The 18,936-nt window shown below is 57.2% G+C and overlaps 1 protein-coding gene across 1 annotated transcript in view; it reads right to left on the bottom strand.

Annotated features, from left to right (window-relative positions):
- Positions 1-18,936, bottom strand: part of GALNT16 (polypeptide N-acetylgalactosaminyltransferase 16) — a 100,234-nt gene that overhangs the window by 24,017 nt on the left and 57,281 nt on the right. The window contains exons 2-9 of the mRNA XM_051826331.2: positions 14,877-15,034; positions 11,900-11,998; positions 11,004-11,071; positions 9,083-9,148; positions 6,426-6,547; positions 2,090-2,177; positions 375-459; positions 27-130 (exon numbers count right to left, since the gene is read on the bottom strand). Coding sequence (XP_051682291.1) covers positions 27-130; positions 375-459; positions 2,090-2,177; positions 6,426-6,547; positions 9,083-9,148; positions 11,004-11,071; positions 11,900-11,998; positions 14,877-15,034 — 790 coding nt within the window. The remainder of the gene's footprint in view (positions 1-26; positions 131-374; positions 460-2,089; positions 2,178-6,425; positions 6,548-9,082; positions 9,149-11,003; positions 11,072-11,899; positions 11,999-14,876; positions 15,035-18,936) is intronic.

Genomic DNA, 18,936 nt, shown 5'->3' with positions numbered 1-18,936 from the left:
GCTCCTGCTGCTATTCCCCAACTCACCAAAATTCTCTCCGCCCCAGATGTCCATCTGGGCATCATACTTTCCCAGGTGGTTAAACCAGGCCTTGTCAATGACAAAGATTCCTCCAGCTATGACCGGCGTCCTGGGAGCAAGGAGAAGAGGTGACACGTGAGCCGCGGGAGCTGGGAGCCGAGGCCCTTGGTCCTCACACACCTGCTTGCAGGGTCACTGAGGCACAACCGTCCCAAGGCCTCTGTCCTCTCTGTCCCTGCGGGCAGGGCTCCAAGGGCCCCCAAACCACGAGCACTGCAACCGTGCACTGACCTGGCCTCCCAGGCCCCTGCCCCGGGCAGGAGGGGTCTCCCCAGGGCCCGCAGCAGCCTGACCTGATGGGCCTGGTCGGGTCTGTGCGGGTTATCTTCTGCTCCAGGGGGATCTGCTCCCATTTGAAGTGCAGGCTCCAGTCAAATCCTAGGGCCAGAGCAAGGCGAGGGTGGGGCTCAGGGCAGAGCCCCCCGGAGGCTGTGGACCTCCCTCGGGGCCTTCCTCGGGCAGAATCCAGCTCACAGAGGGCCCTGGGCTCTGCATGTGGCCGGTCCCCTTGTTCAGAATAAGGCCAGGGCCACAGGCTGGAGCCAGCCGGGTGGCTCAGGGGACTAAGCTGCTGTCTGCAGAATAAGGCCAGGCCCTGCCCTCAGGGAGTCTACAACCCACTGGGTGAGACTGAGCCAACAGACAGGGGAGTGGACACTATGTCTTTCCAGGGTTAAAAGCGCTAGAGAAGAACACAAAGGCGGGAGCCCACCCTCCTGTAGCAAGAGGGCATGGAGTGGGCACCTGCCCGGCAGGAAGGTCCCGCGCACGTATCTGGGGCAAGAGAATTCCAGGCAGAGACAGCAGCAAGCACACAGGCCAGAGGTGCTTGTCCAAAGGGGAAGTGCCTGGCTCCCACCCGACCCCAGGAGGGAACTGAGGGCTGGGTCCATTTCCTGGGAGTCCCAGCCCCAGACAGGGAATGCTACAGCCAGCTGGCTCCCAGCCAGAGTTCCCGGGCCGGGAGCAGTCCTGTATCAGGAGCAGTCCTCTATCGGGAGAATATTCTATCTGCACGATCCAGAATGGCAGCCTCTGACCGCATGAAGCTCTTGAAATGCAGCTGGTACAACAAAAGAATTGAATTTCCAATTCTGTTTCATTTTAATTAATTTAAGCAGTCAAATGTGGCTATTGTCCACTGTGGTAAAGAGCACAGCTTCAGCATCTCGAGCCTTCGGTCCAAGGGAGACACAATACAGGCCACAAATGTGAGTCACAATGTAATTTAAAATGATCTCGTAGTCATAGCCAAAAAATAAGAACATATGAGACTAATTTGAATAAAGTATTTTAATGGAATACGAGGGTACTTCAAGATGTTCATGAAAAATGGAATTCAAAGATAAGTTTATTTTGGTGCCAAAAAAATTGAAATCTTCACAGATGAGAGGTCTTTAAAGCATTCATGAAAAATGTGAATTATGAAAAATGAGGCATGGGTTTTGATTTTTTTATCAAACTAAACTTATCTTTTAATTCTAATTTTCCACAAACTTTTTGAAACACCCTCATATATTCAAAATATTGTCATTTCCGCACGTAGTCAACATAAACAGTTACTAATGAGATAGTTTCTATTCTTTCACCCTAAGGCTTGGAAACCTAACGTGTGTTCTTATCTTTACAGCCAATCTCATCTCCAGCTGGTCGCTCTTTAAGACGAGCCACATATCCGGAGCCCAAGAGCCAAACTGGCCAAGAGCCACTTTTGCCCTCCTCTGGGGTGTGGCTGTTCGGAGCTCATGCAAAGCCACACGCCCAAGACAGCTGTCACCTTATGGCCTGCACCCAGGATCGCCTTGGGAAGCCAACATTTTGGGGGCAGGAGAGATGAGACACTAGTTTGACTCTTGCAGCTGCCAGCTCTGGGCCCTTTGTCCTTAACCCTAGGGCTCCAAATGACCCCTCCTCATTTTTTCTTTGGGAATAAGGATGGGGGTGGGGGTGGTGGAATGAGCCTCTCTGACACCATGGGGAAGGGCACCGCTATGGGAGCAGGACCCACCTCCACGAAGGTCAGCAGATGCCGCGAGGTAGGCGAAATTGTCCAGGCTGATGACGTCGATGATGGGGCTCACCACACGGGTGTGGTCCTAGGAGAGATGTGAGATGCGGTGAGACCAGGCCCAGCTGCTGCTCTGGGGAGAAGATCTGGCTGAGATGGGAGCCCCAGCACAAACCTCCCTGCAGCATGTGCTCAGGACCACCCAGAGCCCTGGCGGGCCCTGGGTGCTGGGCTGCATCACCACACCCACACGTCCCGTGGGCATAGTCCTCTCCTGGCCTCATCATTTTGAGCCCTGCTGGGATTCTGCCTCCTCGGACAAAGCCTTCCCTGAACGAGCGGGCTGAAGGGTTTCTTCCTCTTTTAAGCTGTTCTCACACCACAGTCTAGACAGTTCCTGGGATGCTGACTCATTGCTGCCCGAGGTGGCCCTTCCGTGGCTGGTGGGAGTCGCTGATTTGCTCACTGCCATTTACCTCTGTACATGTTGGGGTTGAGTCTTTCTTTTCTTTCTTTCTTTTAAAATTTATTTATTTGAGAGGCAGAGTTACAGAGAGAGGGGGGAGAGACAGAGAGAAAGGTTCACTCCCCAAATGGCTGCAATGGCCAGAGCTAGGCCAATCTGAAGCCAGGAGCCAGGAGGTTCCTCCGGGTCTCCCACGTGCAGGGACCCAAGGCCTTGGACCATCTTCCACTGCTTTCCCCAGGCCATAAGCAGAGAGCTGGATCAGAAGAGGAGCAGCCAGGATTTGAACCGGTGCCCTTATGGGATGCCGGTGCTGCAGGTGAAGGCTCAGCCTACTACGCCACAGTGCTGGCCCAGGATTGAGTCTTTCCAATGGGACTGCTAGCAGTTCAAAGACAGGGACTCTGGGGGCCGGCGCCGTGGCTCACTTGGTTAGTCCTCTGCCTGCAGCGCCGGCATCCCATATGGGCACCGGGTTTTGGTCCTGGTTGCTCCTGTTCCACTCCAGCTCTCTGCTGTGACCCAGGAGGGTGGTGGAGGATGGCCCAAGTGCTTGGGTGCCTGCACCCGCATGGGAGACCAGGGGGAGGCACCTGGCTCCTGGCTTCGGATTGGCATAGTTCAGCCGTGGTGGTCATTTGGGGAGTGAACCAGTGGAGGGGGGATCTTTCTATCTCTCTCTCTCTGTCTGACTCTATCTGTCGAATTAAAAAAAAAAAAAAAAAAAGACAGGGACCCTGAGGACCCCACAACGCTGGATGTTTCTTTCCCAGGCCACACTCACTTCAAGGTCAGACTTGCCATTGCTTCCAGCACCTCCCACAACACAAATCCAACCCAAAACGTGGGTGAGTCAGGTGGATTTCACTGAGGGCTCTTGGGGTGGTGACGGTGGTGGTGGATGATGTCATACTTCAAGTGCAAACATTAATCACCTTCATCAGCCCTGTCTGCTTGCTCCCTCTGTGGGAGGACACAGACCCGAGCCTCATCTGTCTTCTTCTCTGTTTTGCTGTCACCTCCAGATCCTCTTGTCTGTACCTGCACCCACGTCTACCCCTCCGTTCAGTGTCCCAGGGTAACAGCAGTTCCGGGGTGGGGGGTGGCTGACGAGGGAGATCACAGGGAGAGGAGTGCAGGGCTCCGTGGACGGGGTAGGGGCTCATCTTCTTCATAGTTTTTTTTTTTTTTTTGACAGGCAGAGTGGACAGTGAGAGAGAGAGAGAGACAGAGAGAAAGGTCTTCCTTTGCCGTTGGTTCACCCTCCAATGGCCGCCGCGGCCGGCGCACCGCGCTGATCCGATGGCAGGAGCCGGGTACTTCTGGTCTCCCATGGGGTGCAGGGCCCAAGCACTTGGGCCATCCTCCCCTGCACTCCCTGGCCACAGCAGAGAGCTGGCCTGGAAGAGGGGCAACCGGGACAGAACCCGGCGCCCCGACCGGGACTAGAACCCGGTGTGCCGGCGCCGCAAGGCGGAGGATTAGCCTAGTGAGCCGCGGCGCCGGCCCTTCATAGGTTTTTTTGAGCTAAGATCCCATATACATGCCACTCGGCTCACCCTGTTGCAAGAGAGCAGTCGGGTAGACTTCAGCATGTTCGCAAGGCTGTGACACCCTCACACCATCAGGTGGGGAACACTTTCACCTCTCCATTAAGAAACCGAAGGACTTCTGACTCCCACAGACTTGCGTACTCGGAGCATCTCATGTAATACGTGGCCTTCTGTGACTGGCTTGCATTTTGCACAGGGCCTTCAAGGTTCAGTCACACTGCCACACAGGGCCACGGATGGATACGCCACATTTCGGTTATCTGTCCGTCAGCTGATAAGCAGCTGGGTGGTTCCACCTTTTGGTTTTTTGGAACAGTGTTGCTCTGAATGTGGGTGGACAAGTTTTCATGCAGACACAGTTTTTATTTTTCTCAATTATACGAGGACGCTTCAAGTGTTCGTGGAATGGAATTAAAAGAATCATTTATTTTGGTGCAAAAAGATTTGAAATTCATGCATATGAGGAGTCTTGATGAAGTTCACAGTAAAATGTGTATTAGGAGAAAACCATGCATGGATTTCAAAATGTTTGCGTCAAAGTAAGTTTCTCCTTTTTTTAAAAAAAATTATTTTGAGAAGCAGAGAGACACAGACAGAGCGAGCGAGCTCCCATCTGCTAGTTCACTCCACACATACCCAGAACAGCCAGAGGACTAAAGCCAGGAGCCAGAAACGGCTGGCAGAGGCCCAGCTACTTGAGCCATCACCACTCCCTCTCGGAGTTTGCATTAGCAGGAAGCTGGGCTCAGGAGCCAGAGCCAGGAACTGAACCCAGGTATTTTAATGTGGGAGGCAGGCATCCTAACTAACATCTTAATCGCTTGTCTAAAAGCCGGTCCCAATTTATCTTTTTTATTTAAAAAAATATTTATTTGATAGGCAGAGTTACAGAGAGAGTGGGAGAGACAGAGAAAGTCTCCATCTGCTGGTTCACTCCCTAAATAGCCTCAGCAACCAAGGATGGACCAGGCCAAAGCCAGGACTAAGGAGCTTCTTCCAGGTCTCCCACATGGGTCCAGGGCCCCAAGCACTTGGGCCATCTGTTGCTGCTTTTCCAGGCACGTTAGCAGGGAGCTGGATGGGAAGTAGAGCAGCCGGGACTCGAACTGGCACCCATATGGGATGCTGTATTGCAGGCGCCAGCCTAACCCACTACGCCACAATGCTGCCCTCTCCCCCACCCCCCATTTATCTTTTAATTCATTTTCCACAAACCTTCTGAAGTTCCCCATTACAACTGGCCATGGAACTGCAGGCAAGTCTATGTTTAAACTTCTGAAGAACTGTCCAGTTGTTTTCCGAAGTGGCTGCACTGCTTAGCGTGCCGCCCGGCCCCACGGGAGCTCTCCTGTCATTCCACATCATTGCCAGCACGTGTTGCTATGCATCCTTTCGATAGCAGGCATCCATTCAGTAGGTATGAAGTGGCATCTCATTAGGGTTGTGAGTTGCATTTCTCTAGTGGCACGGAGCATCCTTTCATGGATTCGTTGGTCATTTGTATACCTTCCTTGGAGAAACGTCTTTGCAAATCCTTTGCCCATGTTTTAAGTCCTGTCATTCTTTTCTCTCTTTTTTTTCTTTTCTTTCTTTTTTTTTTTTTTGACAGGCAGAGTGGACAGTGAGAGAGAGAGAGACAGAGAGAAAGGTCTTCCTTTCCTGTTGGTTCACCCTCCAATGGCCACTCTGGTGGCACGCTGCGGCCAGCGTACCATGCCGATCTGAAGCCAGGAGCCAGGTGCTTTTCCTGGTCTCCCATGTGGGTGCAGGGCCCAAAGACTTGGGTCATCCTCCACTGCACTCCTGGGCCATAGCAGAGAGCTGAACTGGAAGAGGAGCGACTGGGCAGAATCTGGCGCCCCAACCAGGACTAGAACCTGGGGTGCTGGCACCACAGGCAGAGGATTAGCCTATTGAGCCGAGGCACCGGCCTGTCATTCTTTTCATCACATCCTTCTTGCCATCTGTCCAAAGCCTCCCCCTCCTCCCCACTGTCTTGGAGAGCACCTGGTTCTGCTCCCTCTCTCTAGGGCCTCCCAGCCAGACCAAAATCTCCCCCAGCAGAGAAACAGCACCTGTGCATGGGAGGAGCCTTCCAGTGTGTCCAGGCTTCCGTCCAATTTAATTGTCCCAACCCCCCAGTGGACCAACTATTGCACGTATCCCCGTGTTCAGAAAAGAAAGGACCACGAGCTGACGTCACCCAGGAGGAAGCAGAGCAGGCAGGCACCCCAGGACGGCAGCCCAGCTCAGAGACTGCTCCACAAGCCCTCGAGGCACAACCGTGGTGGGCGAGTCCCCGGGGCGGACGGCTCACCTCCTTCACCCGCTGCAGCATGGGCTGCAGCCACTCGGTGTTCACTTCGCAGTGGCTGTCCAGAAAGGTGAGGATGGCAGCTGCCGCCACATCTGCCCCGCGAACTCGGGACCGGATCAGCCCTGCAATGCAGTGGGCGGGCGTTGGTGCTGGGACTGAATCAATTTGTTTCTCAGCCGTTCCCCCCAAGGTCCTGGGGTTCCCGTCCCTTCAGGCGCTGGGGACTCCTCCGATTATGGTGACTGGACTTTCCTTTTTACTCCTGTGTGCTTCCTTCCTCCCCAACTGCACCCCTCTCTTGTTCTCAACCATCCATCTATCCATCCATCCACCATTACTCCAGGGTCACGGCCTGAGTGACACCCCAAGGAACAGTCCAAGTTCAGGGCGTGGAGACTGCATTGGTTGGGGACTGAAGGAGGACCAGAAAGCAAAGCTTCTCCCCTGGGAACCTGTGGGGGGTCCCCTCCAGCCACATCACCATGGTGACATGGACAAAGCCTCCCAGACTAACCTCAGGCTTCTTGTCTGTAAGATTTGGAGAGAAAACAGTCCCTGTCTGCCAGAACTGAACAAGACAACAAGGAGGCAGCCTGTCCCTGGGACCCCTTGCATGTGTTCGGATCGGCTCTTTTTTTTTTTTTTTTTTTGACAGGCAGAGTGGACAGAGAGAAAGGTCTTCCTTTGCCGTTGGTTCACCCTCCAATGGCCACCGCGGCCGGCGCGCTGCGGCCGGCACACGGCGCTGATCCGATGGCAGGAGCCAGGAGCCAGGTGCTTTTCCTGGTCTCCCATGGGGTGCAGGGCCCAAGCACTTGGGCCATCCTCCACCGCACTCCCTAGCCACAGCAGAGAGCTGGCCTGGAAGAGGGGCAACCGGGACAGAATCCGGAGCCCCGACCGGGACTAGAACCCGGTGTGCCGGCGCCGCAAGGCGGAGGATTAGCCTAGTGAGCCGCGGCGCTGGCCTGGATCGGCTCTTCTACTAGCCAGGTTTCCCGACGGTCTCACCAACTGCTCACTGATTTGGGCAGCCCAGCTGGTCCTGCCCCTGCCCAAGCAGCCATCCGTGCCCTATGAGCTGTGGGGAGGGACGGGTCTCACTTTGAGAGCGTGGAACGGAAGTGACTTCTTGCAGGGATGTTCCTGGCCACATCTCTGCCTGGCACTCTGCCTCTGTCCATCTGTCTAGCCTCCCATCTGTCCGAAAGCCCAACCCAGGTATCTGTACTGCATTCTGATCATACCTGTCTGTCCACGGTTGGCAAAACTCCAGGGACAGCATATCCGCAGCCCGGATGGCGCCCACAAGCCCCTGTCTTGGGAGACAGCTCTCTCTGGCCTCTTCCACTGTCTCCCTCACCAACATCCTTGAGGCCCCTCGGCATGACTGGTCTCCCCTCAGCATCGCTATCCCACCTCTCTCTACCTCTAGAACCTGGGTACTTTCCAGAAGCAGAGGGAGGCTAAGGGAGAGGCTGGCTTTGGGTTGGGAAGCGGGTTCAAATCCTGGCTCCTCTGTTCACCATCCCATGTGAATTACTGAATCTCTTTAAGCCTCAGTTTCCCTATCTGCAAGTGGGGACCATGGGCTGCGCTGAGGACTGAATGGGAGAATGCGAGTGCTATGGTTTGGATTTTGCTTGTACCCACAAGGGTTCATGGGTTGGGAGCTTGGTCCCCAGGGTGGTGATCTGGGAACTGACGGAGCCTTTGTGGGTGGGGTGGGCGGGGGGTTAGGTCGTTGAGGGTGCTGCCCTCGGGAGGGATTAAGGTAGTTCCCTTGGACGCCCTGGTAGTTCTCTCAAGAGAGCTGTTAGACAAGGCATGAGCCTGGCCCCACCGCTCTCCAGCTTCCTGTTTGGAGATGTGAACCTTCCCCTACAGGAGCTCTGACAGGGCACGAGGCCCTCACCAGAGGCTGCACAGCGCTCTTTGTCTTCCTGCTTCCAAAACTGTGAGCTAAATAAACCTCTCCTCTTTGTAAAGCTAGATCGCCGCGGGTGCTGCTTTAGTGACAGACCCGTCCAGCAGGCGCAGGGGCTGCCGGGCAGGGCCCCTGAGCACCTGACCTGTACTCACCCCTGACTGAGGCCTTTGCCTGCAGAGCTCCCAGCTGGCCGGCCCTCCCCTGCTGCCCTCTCTTGTCCCCTCGAGCCCCCTCCTCCTGAAAGCCCTCCCACCTCACTCCCGCTGCCTATCAGCTCCCTCTCTTCCGATCTTCATGCTATTTCCAGGGAACTATGTCCAGCCTGTTGCTGCGATGGGTTTTGATCCCCCACAGCCCCCAGGGCGAGGACCGTGTTTTGCATTTCTCTGCTGTCCCCTGGAGTGCTGTGCACGGTGCCATGCCACGCTGGTGCTGCAAACCCAGCCTTTCCGCGTGGCCTATCTCATTTAACGCTTCTGATAACCTGGCCAGGCAGAAAAGGCTGCTCCGAGGTGACAGCGACGGCAGCCAGACGTGCAGCCGCTAGCCCACAGTTGTGGGGGGCTAGGGGCTGGCCTGGGGAGAAGGAACGCCTCCTGCACACCCTGGTCCGAGCCATCCGGGACGCAGCAGGCCTCGCTGGCTCGCTGTGATAACAGTTCCCAAGGGGATGGGCAGGACCTCCCACCCCACCCTCCACCGTGGAAGCCGGGCTCCGAGCACCCACCTTCCCGCCGGTCGTTGCGCAGGCACTTGACTTTGGGGATCCTGGTCAGGAGCAGGCAGTCTTCAGCTGCGGGTGGAGAAAAGGAAGGCAAGCTCATTCAGGCCAGGGCGCCGGGCCACCACCAGGAGCTGCCCCTGACCAGGCCTTGGAAAGGGCTGGGGGTGGGGGAGGGTGAAGGGCCTGGTCATCACTACTGCCCAAAGGGTTGCCCCGCCCCCGCCTCCAGGCCTGTCCCCACCCTCCCCCACAGTGCACCAAGGGCGCAGCAATGGTTCCCAGCCCAGCTCTCCACACTCTGCTGAACAAACACTGGCCTGCATTCGGCAGTTGTAATAATGAAGGATGTTGTTGATGTTTCTATTTTTTCTTTTTTTTTTTGACAGACAGAGTGGACAATGAGAGAGAGAAACAGAGAGAAAGGTCTTCCTTTGCCATTGGTTCACCCTCCAATGGCCGCCACAGCTGGTGCGCTGAGGCCGGCGCACCGCGCTGATGTGAAGGCAGGAGCCAGGTGCTTATCCTGGTCTCCCATGGGATGCAGGGCCCAAGCACTTGGGCCATCCTCCACTGCACTCCCTGGCCACAGCAGAGGGCTGGCCTGGAAGAGGGGCAACCGGGACAGAATCCGGCGCCCCGACCGGGACTAGAACCCGGTGTGCCGGCGCCGCAAGGCGGAGGATTACCTATTGAGCCGCGGCGCCGGCCTCTATTTTTTTTTTAAAGATTTATTTATTTATTTGAAAGGCAGGGTTATAGAGAGGTAGAGGCAGACAGAGAGAGAGAGAGATGAGAGAGGTCTTCCATCTGCTGGCTCACTCCCCAGATAGCTGCAATGGCCGGAGCTATGCTGATCGGAAGCCAGGAGCCAGGAGCTTCTTCTGGGTATCCCATGCAGGTGCAGGGGCCCAAGGACTTGGGCCATCTTCTGCTGCTTTCCCAGGCCATAACAGAGAGCTGGATCAGAAGTGGAGCAGCCAGGTCTCAAAGCAGCACCCACATGGGATGCTGGCACTGCAGGCGGTGGCTTTACCCGCTACACCACAGCTCTGGCCCCATATGTTTCAATTTTTATGGGCCCAGTTTTGTGGTGTGGCAGGTAAAGCTGCCCTCTGAGTTGCTGGCATCCCATATGGGCCCCAGTTCAAGTCCAAGCTGCTCCACTTCCAATCCAGCTCTCTGCAGATGTGCCTGGGAAAGCAGCGGAGGTTGGCCCAAGTCCTTGGGCCCCTGCATCCAAATGGGAGACCCAGAAGAAGCTCCTGGCTCCTGACTTAGCCTGCTGCAGGCCCAGCCATTTCAGCCATTTGAGGAGTGAAGCAGCATAGGGCAGATTGCTGTCTTTCTCTGTCTCTTCCTCTCTGTGTAACTCTTTCAAATAAATAAATAAATCTAAAAATAAAATAAAAATGTATTTATTTAAAGGGGTCAGAGGGAGGGAAGGAGAGAGAGTGTTCCCATCTGATGACTGGTAATCCAAATATCCACAAAGGCTGGGCTGGGCCAGGGCCAAAGTGAGCTGCAAACTCAATCCAGATCTCCCTTAGGCGTGGCAGGAACCCACGTGCTAGAGCAACCGTGGCTGCCTCCCAGGCCTGCACTGGCAGGAAGCTGGAGTCAGGGGCTGCAGGCAGACTTTGCACACGGACACTCGGATACGGTACACAGGTGTCTAAACTGCCAAGCCAAATGCCCACCCCTCCCCTTTTGAGGTCATCTCTTTGGTGCCCGCTCCAAAGCCATTCCACTCTTTCCTCTCCTCTGGCACCAAAGAGTAGGACCAGGGAGGGGCCTAGGAAAGCCCGAGGGTCCCCACTGAGGGAGGAGGCAGAGAGATCAGGCTGTGACACCAGGAGTCGCGCATTCTGGGGAAGCAGGGGCAGGGCGGAGGAGGCGACGTGCAGTGGGGAAGGAGGACACTCACGATCTGAACTGAAGTCATCCACTAGAATGATCTCCTGGATCAAGCTGGCAGGAGTTCGGTTCAGGACACTGGAACAGCAGTGGGGACAGAGAAAGAGCTGGGATTGAGAGGCCACTTTTCTGCGCCACGAGGCTGACCCAGTGCTCAGCTCCAGGGCCAGTGCGTGGGCACCTGCTGGCAGACTTCCTGGGCCCTCACCAGTTCTGGGAAGCAGTGTGTTCCTTGGCTAGACCAAGGCTCATCCAAGGACATGGTTTGCCCTGTTGCCTGGACCCTCAGACGCTTGGGACCACTTGCAGACAGTAGTGCGAGAGGGTGGGGGATGCCCTGGCTGAATTATCAAGGCAGGAGCTGGGGCTGCTCTATTGCCCAAGGCTTAACAAGCCCGCCCAGGGACAGGAGCGGCTGGACAGGGCTGGGGAGGCTCTGTCCAGCCAGGAAGGCTGTTCTCAAGGAGCCCTCCTCCCCCCTGCCTGGAATGCCACTGGGCGCTCCTTCCCATTCTTGTCTCAGTTCACTGAGGAAATGAGGTGAACGGGGTTCTACTGGATCACAAGATCAAGCTGGGGGGCGGGGCAGAAGGCGCCTCTTGTTCTCTGATTCACCAACAGGCCCCTACTGGGCTGATCTCTGTTCTCCTGAGGTTTCTCCATTCCTGCCCCATCCCCCATGCCCTTGACCCCTGTGTTTCTATCCTTATGCTCAACCCATGACCTTGTGTTGGACGGCTCTGAGCTCTGGGGATCCCCTCGACTCTGGCTCACTAGTCCCAGCTTCTCAAGACAGGTCTGCCCTCCAGGGCCACTGGGTGACAACACCTCATCTGTGACCTCCCCTTGCCAGAGACAGGCTGCGCAGGTTCCGTGAGGCCCTGGTCCCGCTGGGGGTGCGCTCACCTCTTCACCGTGCGCAGGAGGGTGGAGCGCGCCTCATTGTGGAAGGTGATGATGACGCTGGTGGCCGGCAGGTCCAAGGAGTAGGACATAGACGGGCAGCTGAGGAGGGAGCAGGGAGGTGAGTGGCATCCCCAGGGCCAGCGTGAGGCTTTTCTCTGACTGCCACCCCCCTGGGATACTTCTGCGAGATGGAGAGGGCCAGGCAGAAGCCAGGACACAGGCCTTGCCTCCTCCACACCACTCCAGCCCACACTGGCCAGTAGGGGTCAAGGAGAGAGAAGCGGCAGGTGCCATAGGAGGTGAGGGCTCTTTTTTTTTTTAAGATTTTATTTTAAGGGTAGAGTGACAGAAAGAGAGGGAGAGAGAGAGAGAGAGAGAGAGAGAGAGAGAGAGAGGAAGAAATCTTCCATCTGCTGGTTCACTTCCTAAATGGCCACAGTGGCAGGGCTGGGCCAGGCACTTGGCCATCTTCCACTGCCTCTCCGGGGGCATTAGTGAGGAGCTGACTCAGAAGCAGAGCAGCCAGTCCTGGAACCGGAGCTCATAAGGGATGCTGACGCCACACGCAGTGGCTTGACCTCTCAGGTCACAACACCGGCCCCTGCCCCTCCCCAGCAGCTCAGGGCTCCGTCAGCTCCCGACACCACGTGTGGGTCTGCTGGTGCCACCTTCTCCACAGAGGTAATGAGACCATCAGCACCACTGGGCCTCAGCCGGGCCTTAGCCCAGCCTCCACCGGGCCTGGCGGGCGGCCGCACTATGCTGGACCGGCCGCGCTCTTCATGATCACGCCTGCTTTCCAGCCATCCCAGCAGTGACGATCTTCCCCCTGGTGTTTATCCCACGGCCACAGTGCACAGCCCGAATTCCCAGGCCCCTTCCTGCCCGCAAAGCAGACCGGATCAGACAGGCAGGAACCCCACGGGCCTGGCACCCTCATGGGAGAAATCCTAAGGCTTTAAAATCATTGTCCTCTGTGAGACGGATGTGGAGTGGCCATGGCAGGGGCAGGAGTGGACCTGGCTGGCTGGGGAGGAGCTTCAGGGAGAGGCCCTGTCACCTGTACCATCTCCCTAGTTCTCTGTCCCTGTCTCTGTCCCCATCAATCTGCTGCCCAAGAATGAGGGACTCTGGATAAGGGTGCCTGTTCTCTTCCTGCAGGGGGCAAACTACCCCCACCCTGTCTGGAGGGCGTACTGGAACTCCACCTACCCCTCCCACCTCCTCTGCCAGGTGGCCCTGCGGGACTCCGATCTGTAAAGATGGCTGAGGAATTCTAGAAGGGTCTGTTTGCTTCAGGCCCATCTTGTGGGTTTGGGCTGCTCAGGTTTTCTCTGTGACCCTAGCAGGTCTGTCTGCAGAGCTCTGCTGCCCACAATGGGCTCCCTGGGCTGTACCAGGAACTCGGCCCATAGTCTGGCATCCAGCCATTCCATGGCTCACACTAGCTCCACCAGAGGATGCCCTGCTTGTCAAGGTCAGCACGTCCTTTGCACCCTCTACACACACACACACACGTGTGCACATGCATGCACACATGCATACAGTCACACCCTTCCCCCACACTCCGGATCTATCTCCAGCCCAGAGAGTGCCCGGCAGCAACACAGGGCACCTCCCCCCCTGCCATGGCCTTGAATTTGGGATCTCATTTAAGAAGCTGTACACAGCTGTACACCCTCTTTAAGTTTCTCAGTGAGCACCTGGGAAGGTTCCCAGAGAGATGGACTGGGAGGATGGGAGGAGCCTCCAGGCCAAGCCCTTGATTCACAGACTTGAATGGGCAGATCCTCAGGCCATGGGTTCGAGGCTGGCCATGGCTGGGGCTGCCATGCAGGCAGAACCTGAGGGGAGGCTGCCCTGGGACTGACTGGGACAGGACTTCCGATGTCTGGAAGTGGCCATGAGGTCCTGGGGGGGAGGCTGCCCAGCCACAGGGTCACTGGGATGTTTGGGGCATGAGAAGTTCCTGGAAGCTGACAGTGGTGACAGGACTTCCCCAGTCCTAGGTCCATCCTATCCCACCCAAGCTGCCCCTTATCATTCTGTGAGTGATAAGGAAGGTGCTAGAACCACCCTCCATCTACACTGTCCTTCCATCTACCCTGGAGCCAGGACTAGACGAAGGCCCTGCCTCGCTTTGAGTCGAGCTCCTGTGGGTCACCTGAACTGAAGCTGGACGGTGGTGGACTCTGGCAGCACCCTCTAGTGGCTGGACCTCGGCACAGGGCACAGAGGAGGTGCCAAGGCCCTGGGGCCAGCTTCCCAGGAGGAAAGGGTGCTGCGGGGGGTGGAGCAGGGTGGGTAGCATGCTCAGGCAAAGGAAAGAATTTGAGGGAGGGGGTGGGGGACAGGGGAGGGTGGGACTACAGGGGCACAAAGGGCCATGGTGGAGGGAGGCTGGTGGGTGAGGCCAGTCACAGGAGAGGCATGTGCTCCAAAATCCGGAGCTTAGAAAGAAGAAAGACCATGGGCTGTGGCTCTCACACTCTGGACAAGAGCAAGGAGGTGGTGAGGGACTTGCCCTTGGCCCCCGAGCTGAGTCGGAGCTGGGATTGGATGCAGGTGTCCTTGGTCCTGGGCCAGGAGCTCTCCTGCCTCACCGCACTGCCCAGGAGAATGAAGGGCAGGGCTGGGGTGCACTGCTGGGAGTGGCTGAGGGCTGGGGTGCAGGGCAGGAGGAAGGATGTCAATTGGGGGGGGTCGCCCAGGGCAGGGCTGATGGCTCCTCTTCAACCCAGGCACCGCCAGTAGGGCGCCAAGAGCACCTGGCCCGCCCACACGCCCAGCTCCCCCCTGTCCCGTGGTTCCGGAAGGTCACTCTTCCTGGAGTGCCAGACTGAGGCAGGTCCTCAGAGCGCTGAGGAAATAAAAAGGGGACAGGCAGGCTCTGAAGGAGGAGCCCGCCGGTGTCACCGCCCCCGCATGGGACACAGCAGGCTCGGCAGTGCCTTCGTGCCAGCACCAGACGCCATACCTGTAATGGCGGGTGTCGCGGATGGGCCGGTCCGGGCTCAGCTTGTCGCTCTCCAGCTGGTTGAAGGCGTGCTGCCTGTAGGGGTCCTCTCCCGGCTTCAGCTGCTTGGCTGATAGGTAGGCCTTCTCATCGAAGCCCTTGGAGGGCGTCCCTGTCACCTGAGACAGAGGTTAGCGTCAGAGGGAGCCCCAGGCGTGAGCATCCCACCGTGTGCAAGGGGCGCAGGACACACAGGCGGCAGCTCACTGCTCCCTGCCACTGGCACCTCACCCCAACTCTGTGTGGGGAGCATGAGCTACCCCCACTGTACACAGCAGGCAACTGAGGCATGAAAGGCTTTTTTTTAAGGTTTATTTATTTGAAAGGCAGAGTTACAGAGAGAGTTTTCATCCACTGGTTCACTCCCCAAATGGCCGCAATGGCAGGAGCTGAGCAGGTCCAAGCCAGGAGCCAGGAGCTTCTTCCAGGTCTCTCATGTGGGTGCAGGGGCCCAAGCACTTGCGTCATCCCCTGCTGGTTTCCCAGGCCATCAGTAGGGAACTGGATCAGAAGTGAGCAGCCGGGACTTGAACCTTTGCCCATATGGGATGCCGGCTTTGCAGGCACCTGCCCCTGTTGCTATTATTATTAAGTATTATTTTCTGAGAGTATATGACACACCAGGCCCTTTGCTCAGGGTGATGACACAAATACAGGCAAGTCAGAAATGGACCCCACTCTCAAGAATTCACATACTATAGGGTGGGTTTTTGGTGCTATAATTAAGACACCACTGAGATGCCGGATCCCATATCACAGTGCCTGGGTTCAAGTCTCGGCTTTGCTCCCAATTCCAGTTCCTGTTAATGTGTGCCCTGGGAGGCAGTGGATGATGGCTCAAGTATTTGGGCCCCTGCCACTCACATGGGCTCGGTACACAGGAGGTTCCTCACCAGGGCTTGGCCAAGCTGCTGCAGAGAAAAGCAGGCCCCACAGAGCCAAGGCAGAGACTGCAGAACTCAAATGCACAGACATTGATGCGTCCTCTTGGGGACTTCCCTTGCTGCTGAAATGGCCCCGGGCGTGTGCACTGAGCCCACGGCGCTAAGTGCTGGGGAGTGATGGATGGCAGCTATCGCGGCCCAGCCCCCCTGCTCCTGGGCCACACCCTCCCCCGCACTCCCAGAGTCTCCAGTGAGTCACACCGGGGAGGAAAGCATCTGAGATGCATGCATGGAGAGAGGCATCCTGACATCTCACTCCTGGAACCGACACTGGCGCATGTTCCCCAGAGTGCCACCGCGAAACAGCATCTATCCTGGGGCCTCCCAGCTGCAACGACTCCTCCCAACCAGAGGCCCCAGGCTGGAACTCTGGGCCTCCGCAGGCATCAGGAAAGTGGGTGAGAATGGCCCACCCCCCGAACCCTTGCATGAGCACCCCAGCTCCCAGCCTGGAATGGATGGCCAGTGAAGCAGGCGGACCTGCAAGGGAGGACCTCATGTTCCCCAGACAGCCTCGCCCTGAGCTCGCTGGACAGGGAGCTCTGACCTCCTGGACTGTGGCTACTCTGCAGTGGTGTTAGCTTCTTGAGAGGCCTCCTATCCTACCCTAGGAGCCCATGGCAAGCCTGCTGAGGGCAGAGCCCATGGGGGAGACCCCGCTGTGTGTACTGAGCCAGCCCCAGACTAGACCCAGATGCTCAGGATGGTGGTACTGTGGGCTGTGACATTCGGAGTTGGTGTCACCCCAGGGAATGCACAGATGTGGCAGAGCTTCCCATGGCTTAAATCCATGTCAGGAAAGACAGCTGGGGAAGGAGGAGGGAGGGGGAGAGGAGGAGGGAGAATGTTCGGGCTTGAGCCCTGGCTCGCCTAAGAAGGATCCAAGCCACTCAACGTTGAGAGCGAGAATGAAAGGGAGAGCGAATGTTTGCGTCCTTCCCACTTGGGGAAATACTGGGTGCTAACTACCCCACTCCCACGTTCCCAGCTGGGGTGTGGGAAACAGACAGCAGCCTCCCATTGGCTGAGGCGCTAAGACTGCAGAATTACGAGGCTCGGGAGCTCCCAGAGTGGGCACAGCACTCCATTCTCTGAGCCAACGGCGGAACACACCCGTGTTTGCTGATTCAGGACCTCCGAGCATGCTGGGGCACGGAGACCCCTGAGTCCTCAGCCCATGCTCAGCCACTGCCCGGGAAGAACTGACGGAGAGCACCCTGCTCCCACCAGGTGCTGGGGTGCCTGCTGTCAGGGCCAGTTCATCCATCCGCTTATGAGTGCTTTGGATCCCTCCCTCCCTCCCTTCCTCCTCTCCCTCCCTCCCTCCCTCCCTCCCTTCCATGGTCCAGGGCCCCAGCTGTGAGACAACTTGGAAGGCAATGTCCCAGGCCCACTCCCTCCCAGAGGTCTGGGCTGCCTCCCCATGGTGACCCACAAGGCCCTTGGGTTTGGAGCTGAAACCTCAGTGGGCCCCGGGTCAGCTGCGTTGAGCGGGACACCGAGGGAGGCCTCTCCAGGGCTTCTACTTCCTCCTCAGACTCCCCCTGACCTCACCCCGGTCCCCACCCCGAGCCCTTCTACCTCTGACATCTGAACCCCAGGTCGTACGCCCTGATGGAGCTCCGTCCCTGCCAGCTCGCAAGTCCCTCCTTTTGTCTTCAGCCCCATTCTTTGACCATGAGACTTCCGGGACTCTGAATGTCTCACGGGGGCCTCTCACTCTAAAGCCCCCAAGGGATTCCTGACTTATCCCAAAGCAGCTGTTTCCCCTGCATTCCCTCTTGCAGAGACGGGCAGTGCTGCAAGTTCAGGGTCACCCGTGGTGCCCTTACCCACGCTCCGCAGCCTGAATTCTGATCTACCCTGGGATCCGTCCACAGGTGGCGTCCTAGGGACGTGATGCTAGTATTAACCCCACCAACCTCTATTGAAATCTACTGTGCAAGGGGTTGGGAATATGGGAATAAGCCAAAGGCAGCATGGCCCCCAGAAGAGGAGTTTAGGAAACTCACTGCTTTCCTGCCCCATTCCATGTCAGGAACGGCCATGGAAGATCACCAAGGGGAAAACCCAACCCAACCTTGGTGCCTGGGCAGCTGCAGAACTGGCCGCAGGGCCTCCCCCACCCCTCTCCAGCTGGGGCAGTGCCCACGGACTGGTGACCACTGAACGCAGTCTCCCTTCTGCCCTCTTCTAAAGGGGTTCTCATCCACACTGCTTCTTAAGTCTCTTGGCGAGGAAGTAAATGCACCATTTGGCCCTCGGCTGCAGAGCCACGGGCATTGTGCCTGCAGCAGCCTGAGACGGGAGAGCCTGGGCTTGGAGCCCCCAGGTGTCACTGGCATTGCTGCCCTTCTCGAAGGGGTGAGGGTACTGGGGGCTGCTCATGCACTCTCGTGTCAGGCAGGGGCACGTGTCACGTGGTCCTGACACCTGTGCTCTCCTTGCCACTAGACCGTGAGCTGCCTGCACCGGGAACCTAGTAGGCACTCAGCAGGCCTGTGCAGGATAGAACAATGGATGGAGGATGAATAAGCACCTAAACAGTGTCCCTGCTCTCAAATTATTTGTGATCAACTGGGGAGAAAACAAGAGCCAGCAGAGGGGCCCTGTGACACATCCTGTGACCTTCAGTGCCCTCTGCTGCACACAGCATAAAGCCCAGAGCGCCCAGCGGCCCACAAGAGCATCTAGGAGCAGCGCCCTGACACCCTGCCTCCTGTGGCCTCTGCTGCTGGCCCTGCTTGCTCCGCCACAGCCACACTGGCCTCCCAGCTCTGTCTAAGCCCGCAGGCACCCTCCCCCTTAGCCCTTTTGTTCTTTCTGGAAGGCTCTTATCCCAGACACCTGCAGGGCTCTGCTCAAACTGCTTCCCCCACTCTGTGAGCCTTCCCAGGCCAGCCCATGTAAAACGGTCACCGCAGTTCACCTGCTCCTGGCCAGGCTGTCATTCACCACCCTGCTGTCCCACCAACATGCCAATCGTGATCACTGGGGTGTGCACAAGACACAGGAGGTCGATGTTACTACTGCACCCCTAGATACAGTGATTGGCTCAGGTATGGGCATCCGAGTCT

The sequence above is a fragment of the Oryctolagus cuniculus genome, chromosome 20 (genome assembly GCF_964237555.1).
Source record: "Oryctolagus cuniculus chromosome 20, mOryCun1.1, whole genome shotgun sequence".
Lineage (NCBI taxonomy): Eukaryota > Metazoa > Chordata > Mammalia > Lagomorpha > Leporidae > Oryctolagus > Oryctolagus cuniculus.
The sequence above is the reverse complement of the archived record's forward strand: the minus strand, read 5'-3'. Positions and strand labels throughout refer to the sequence as shown.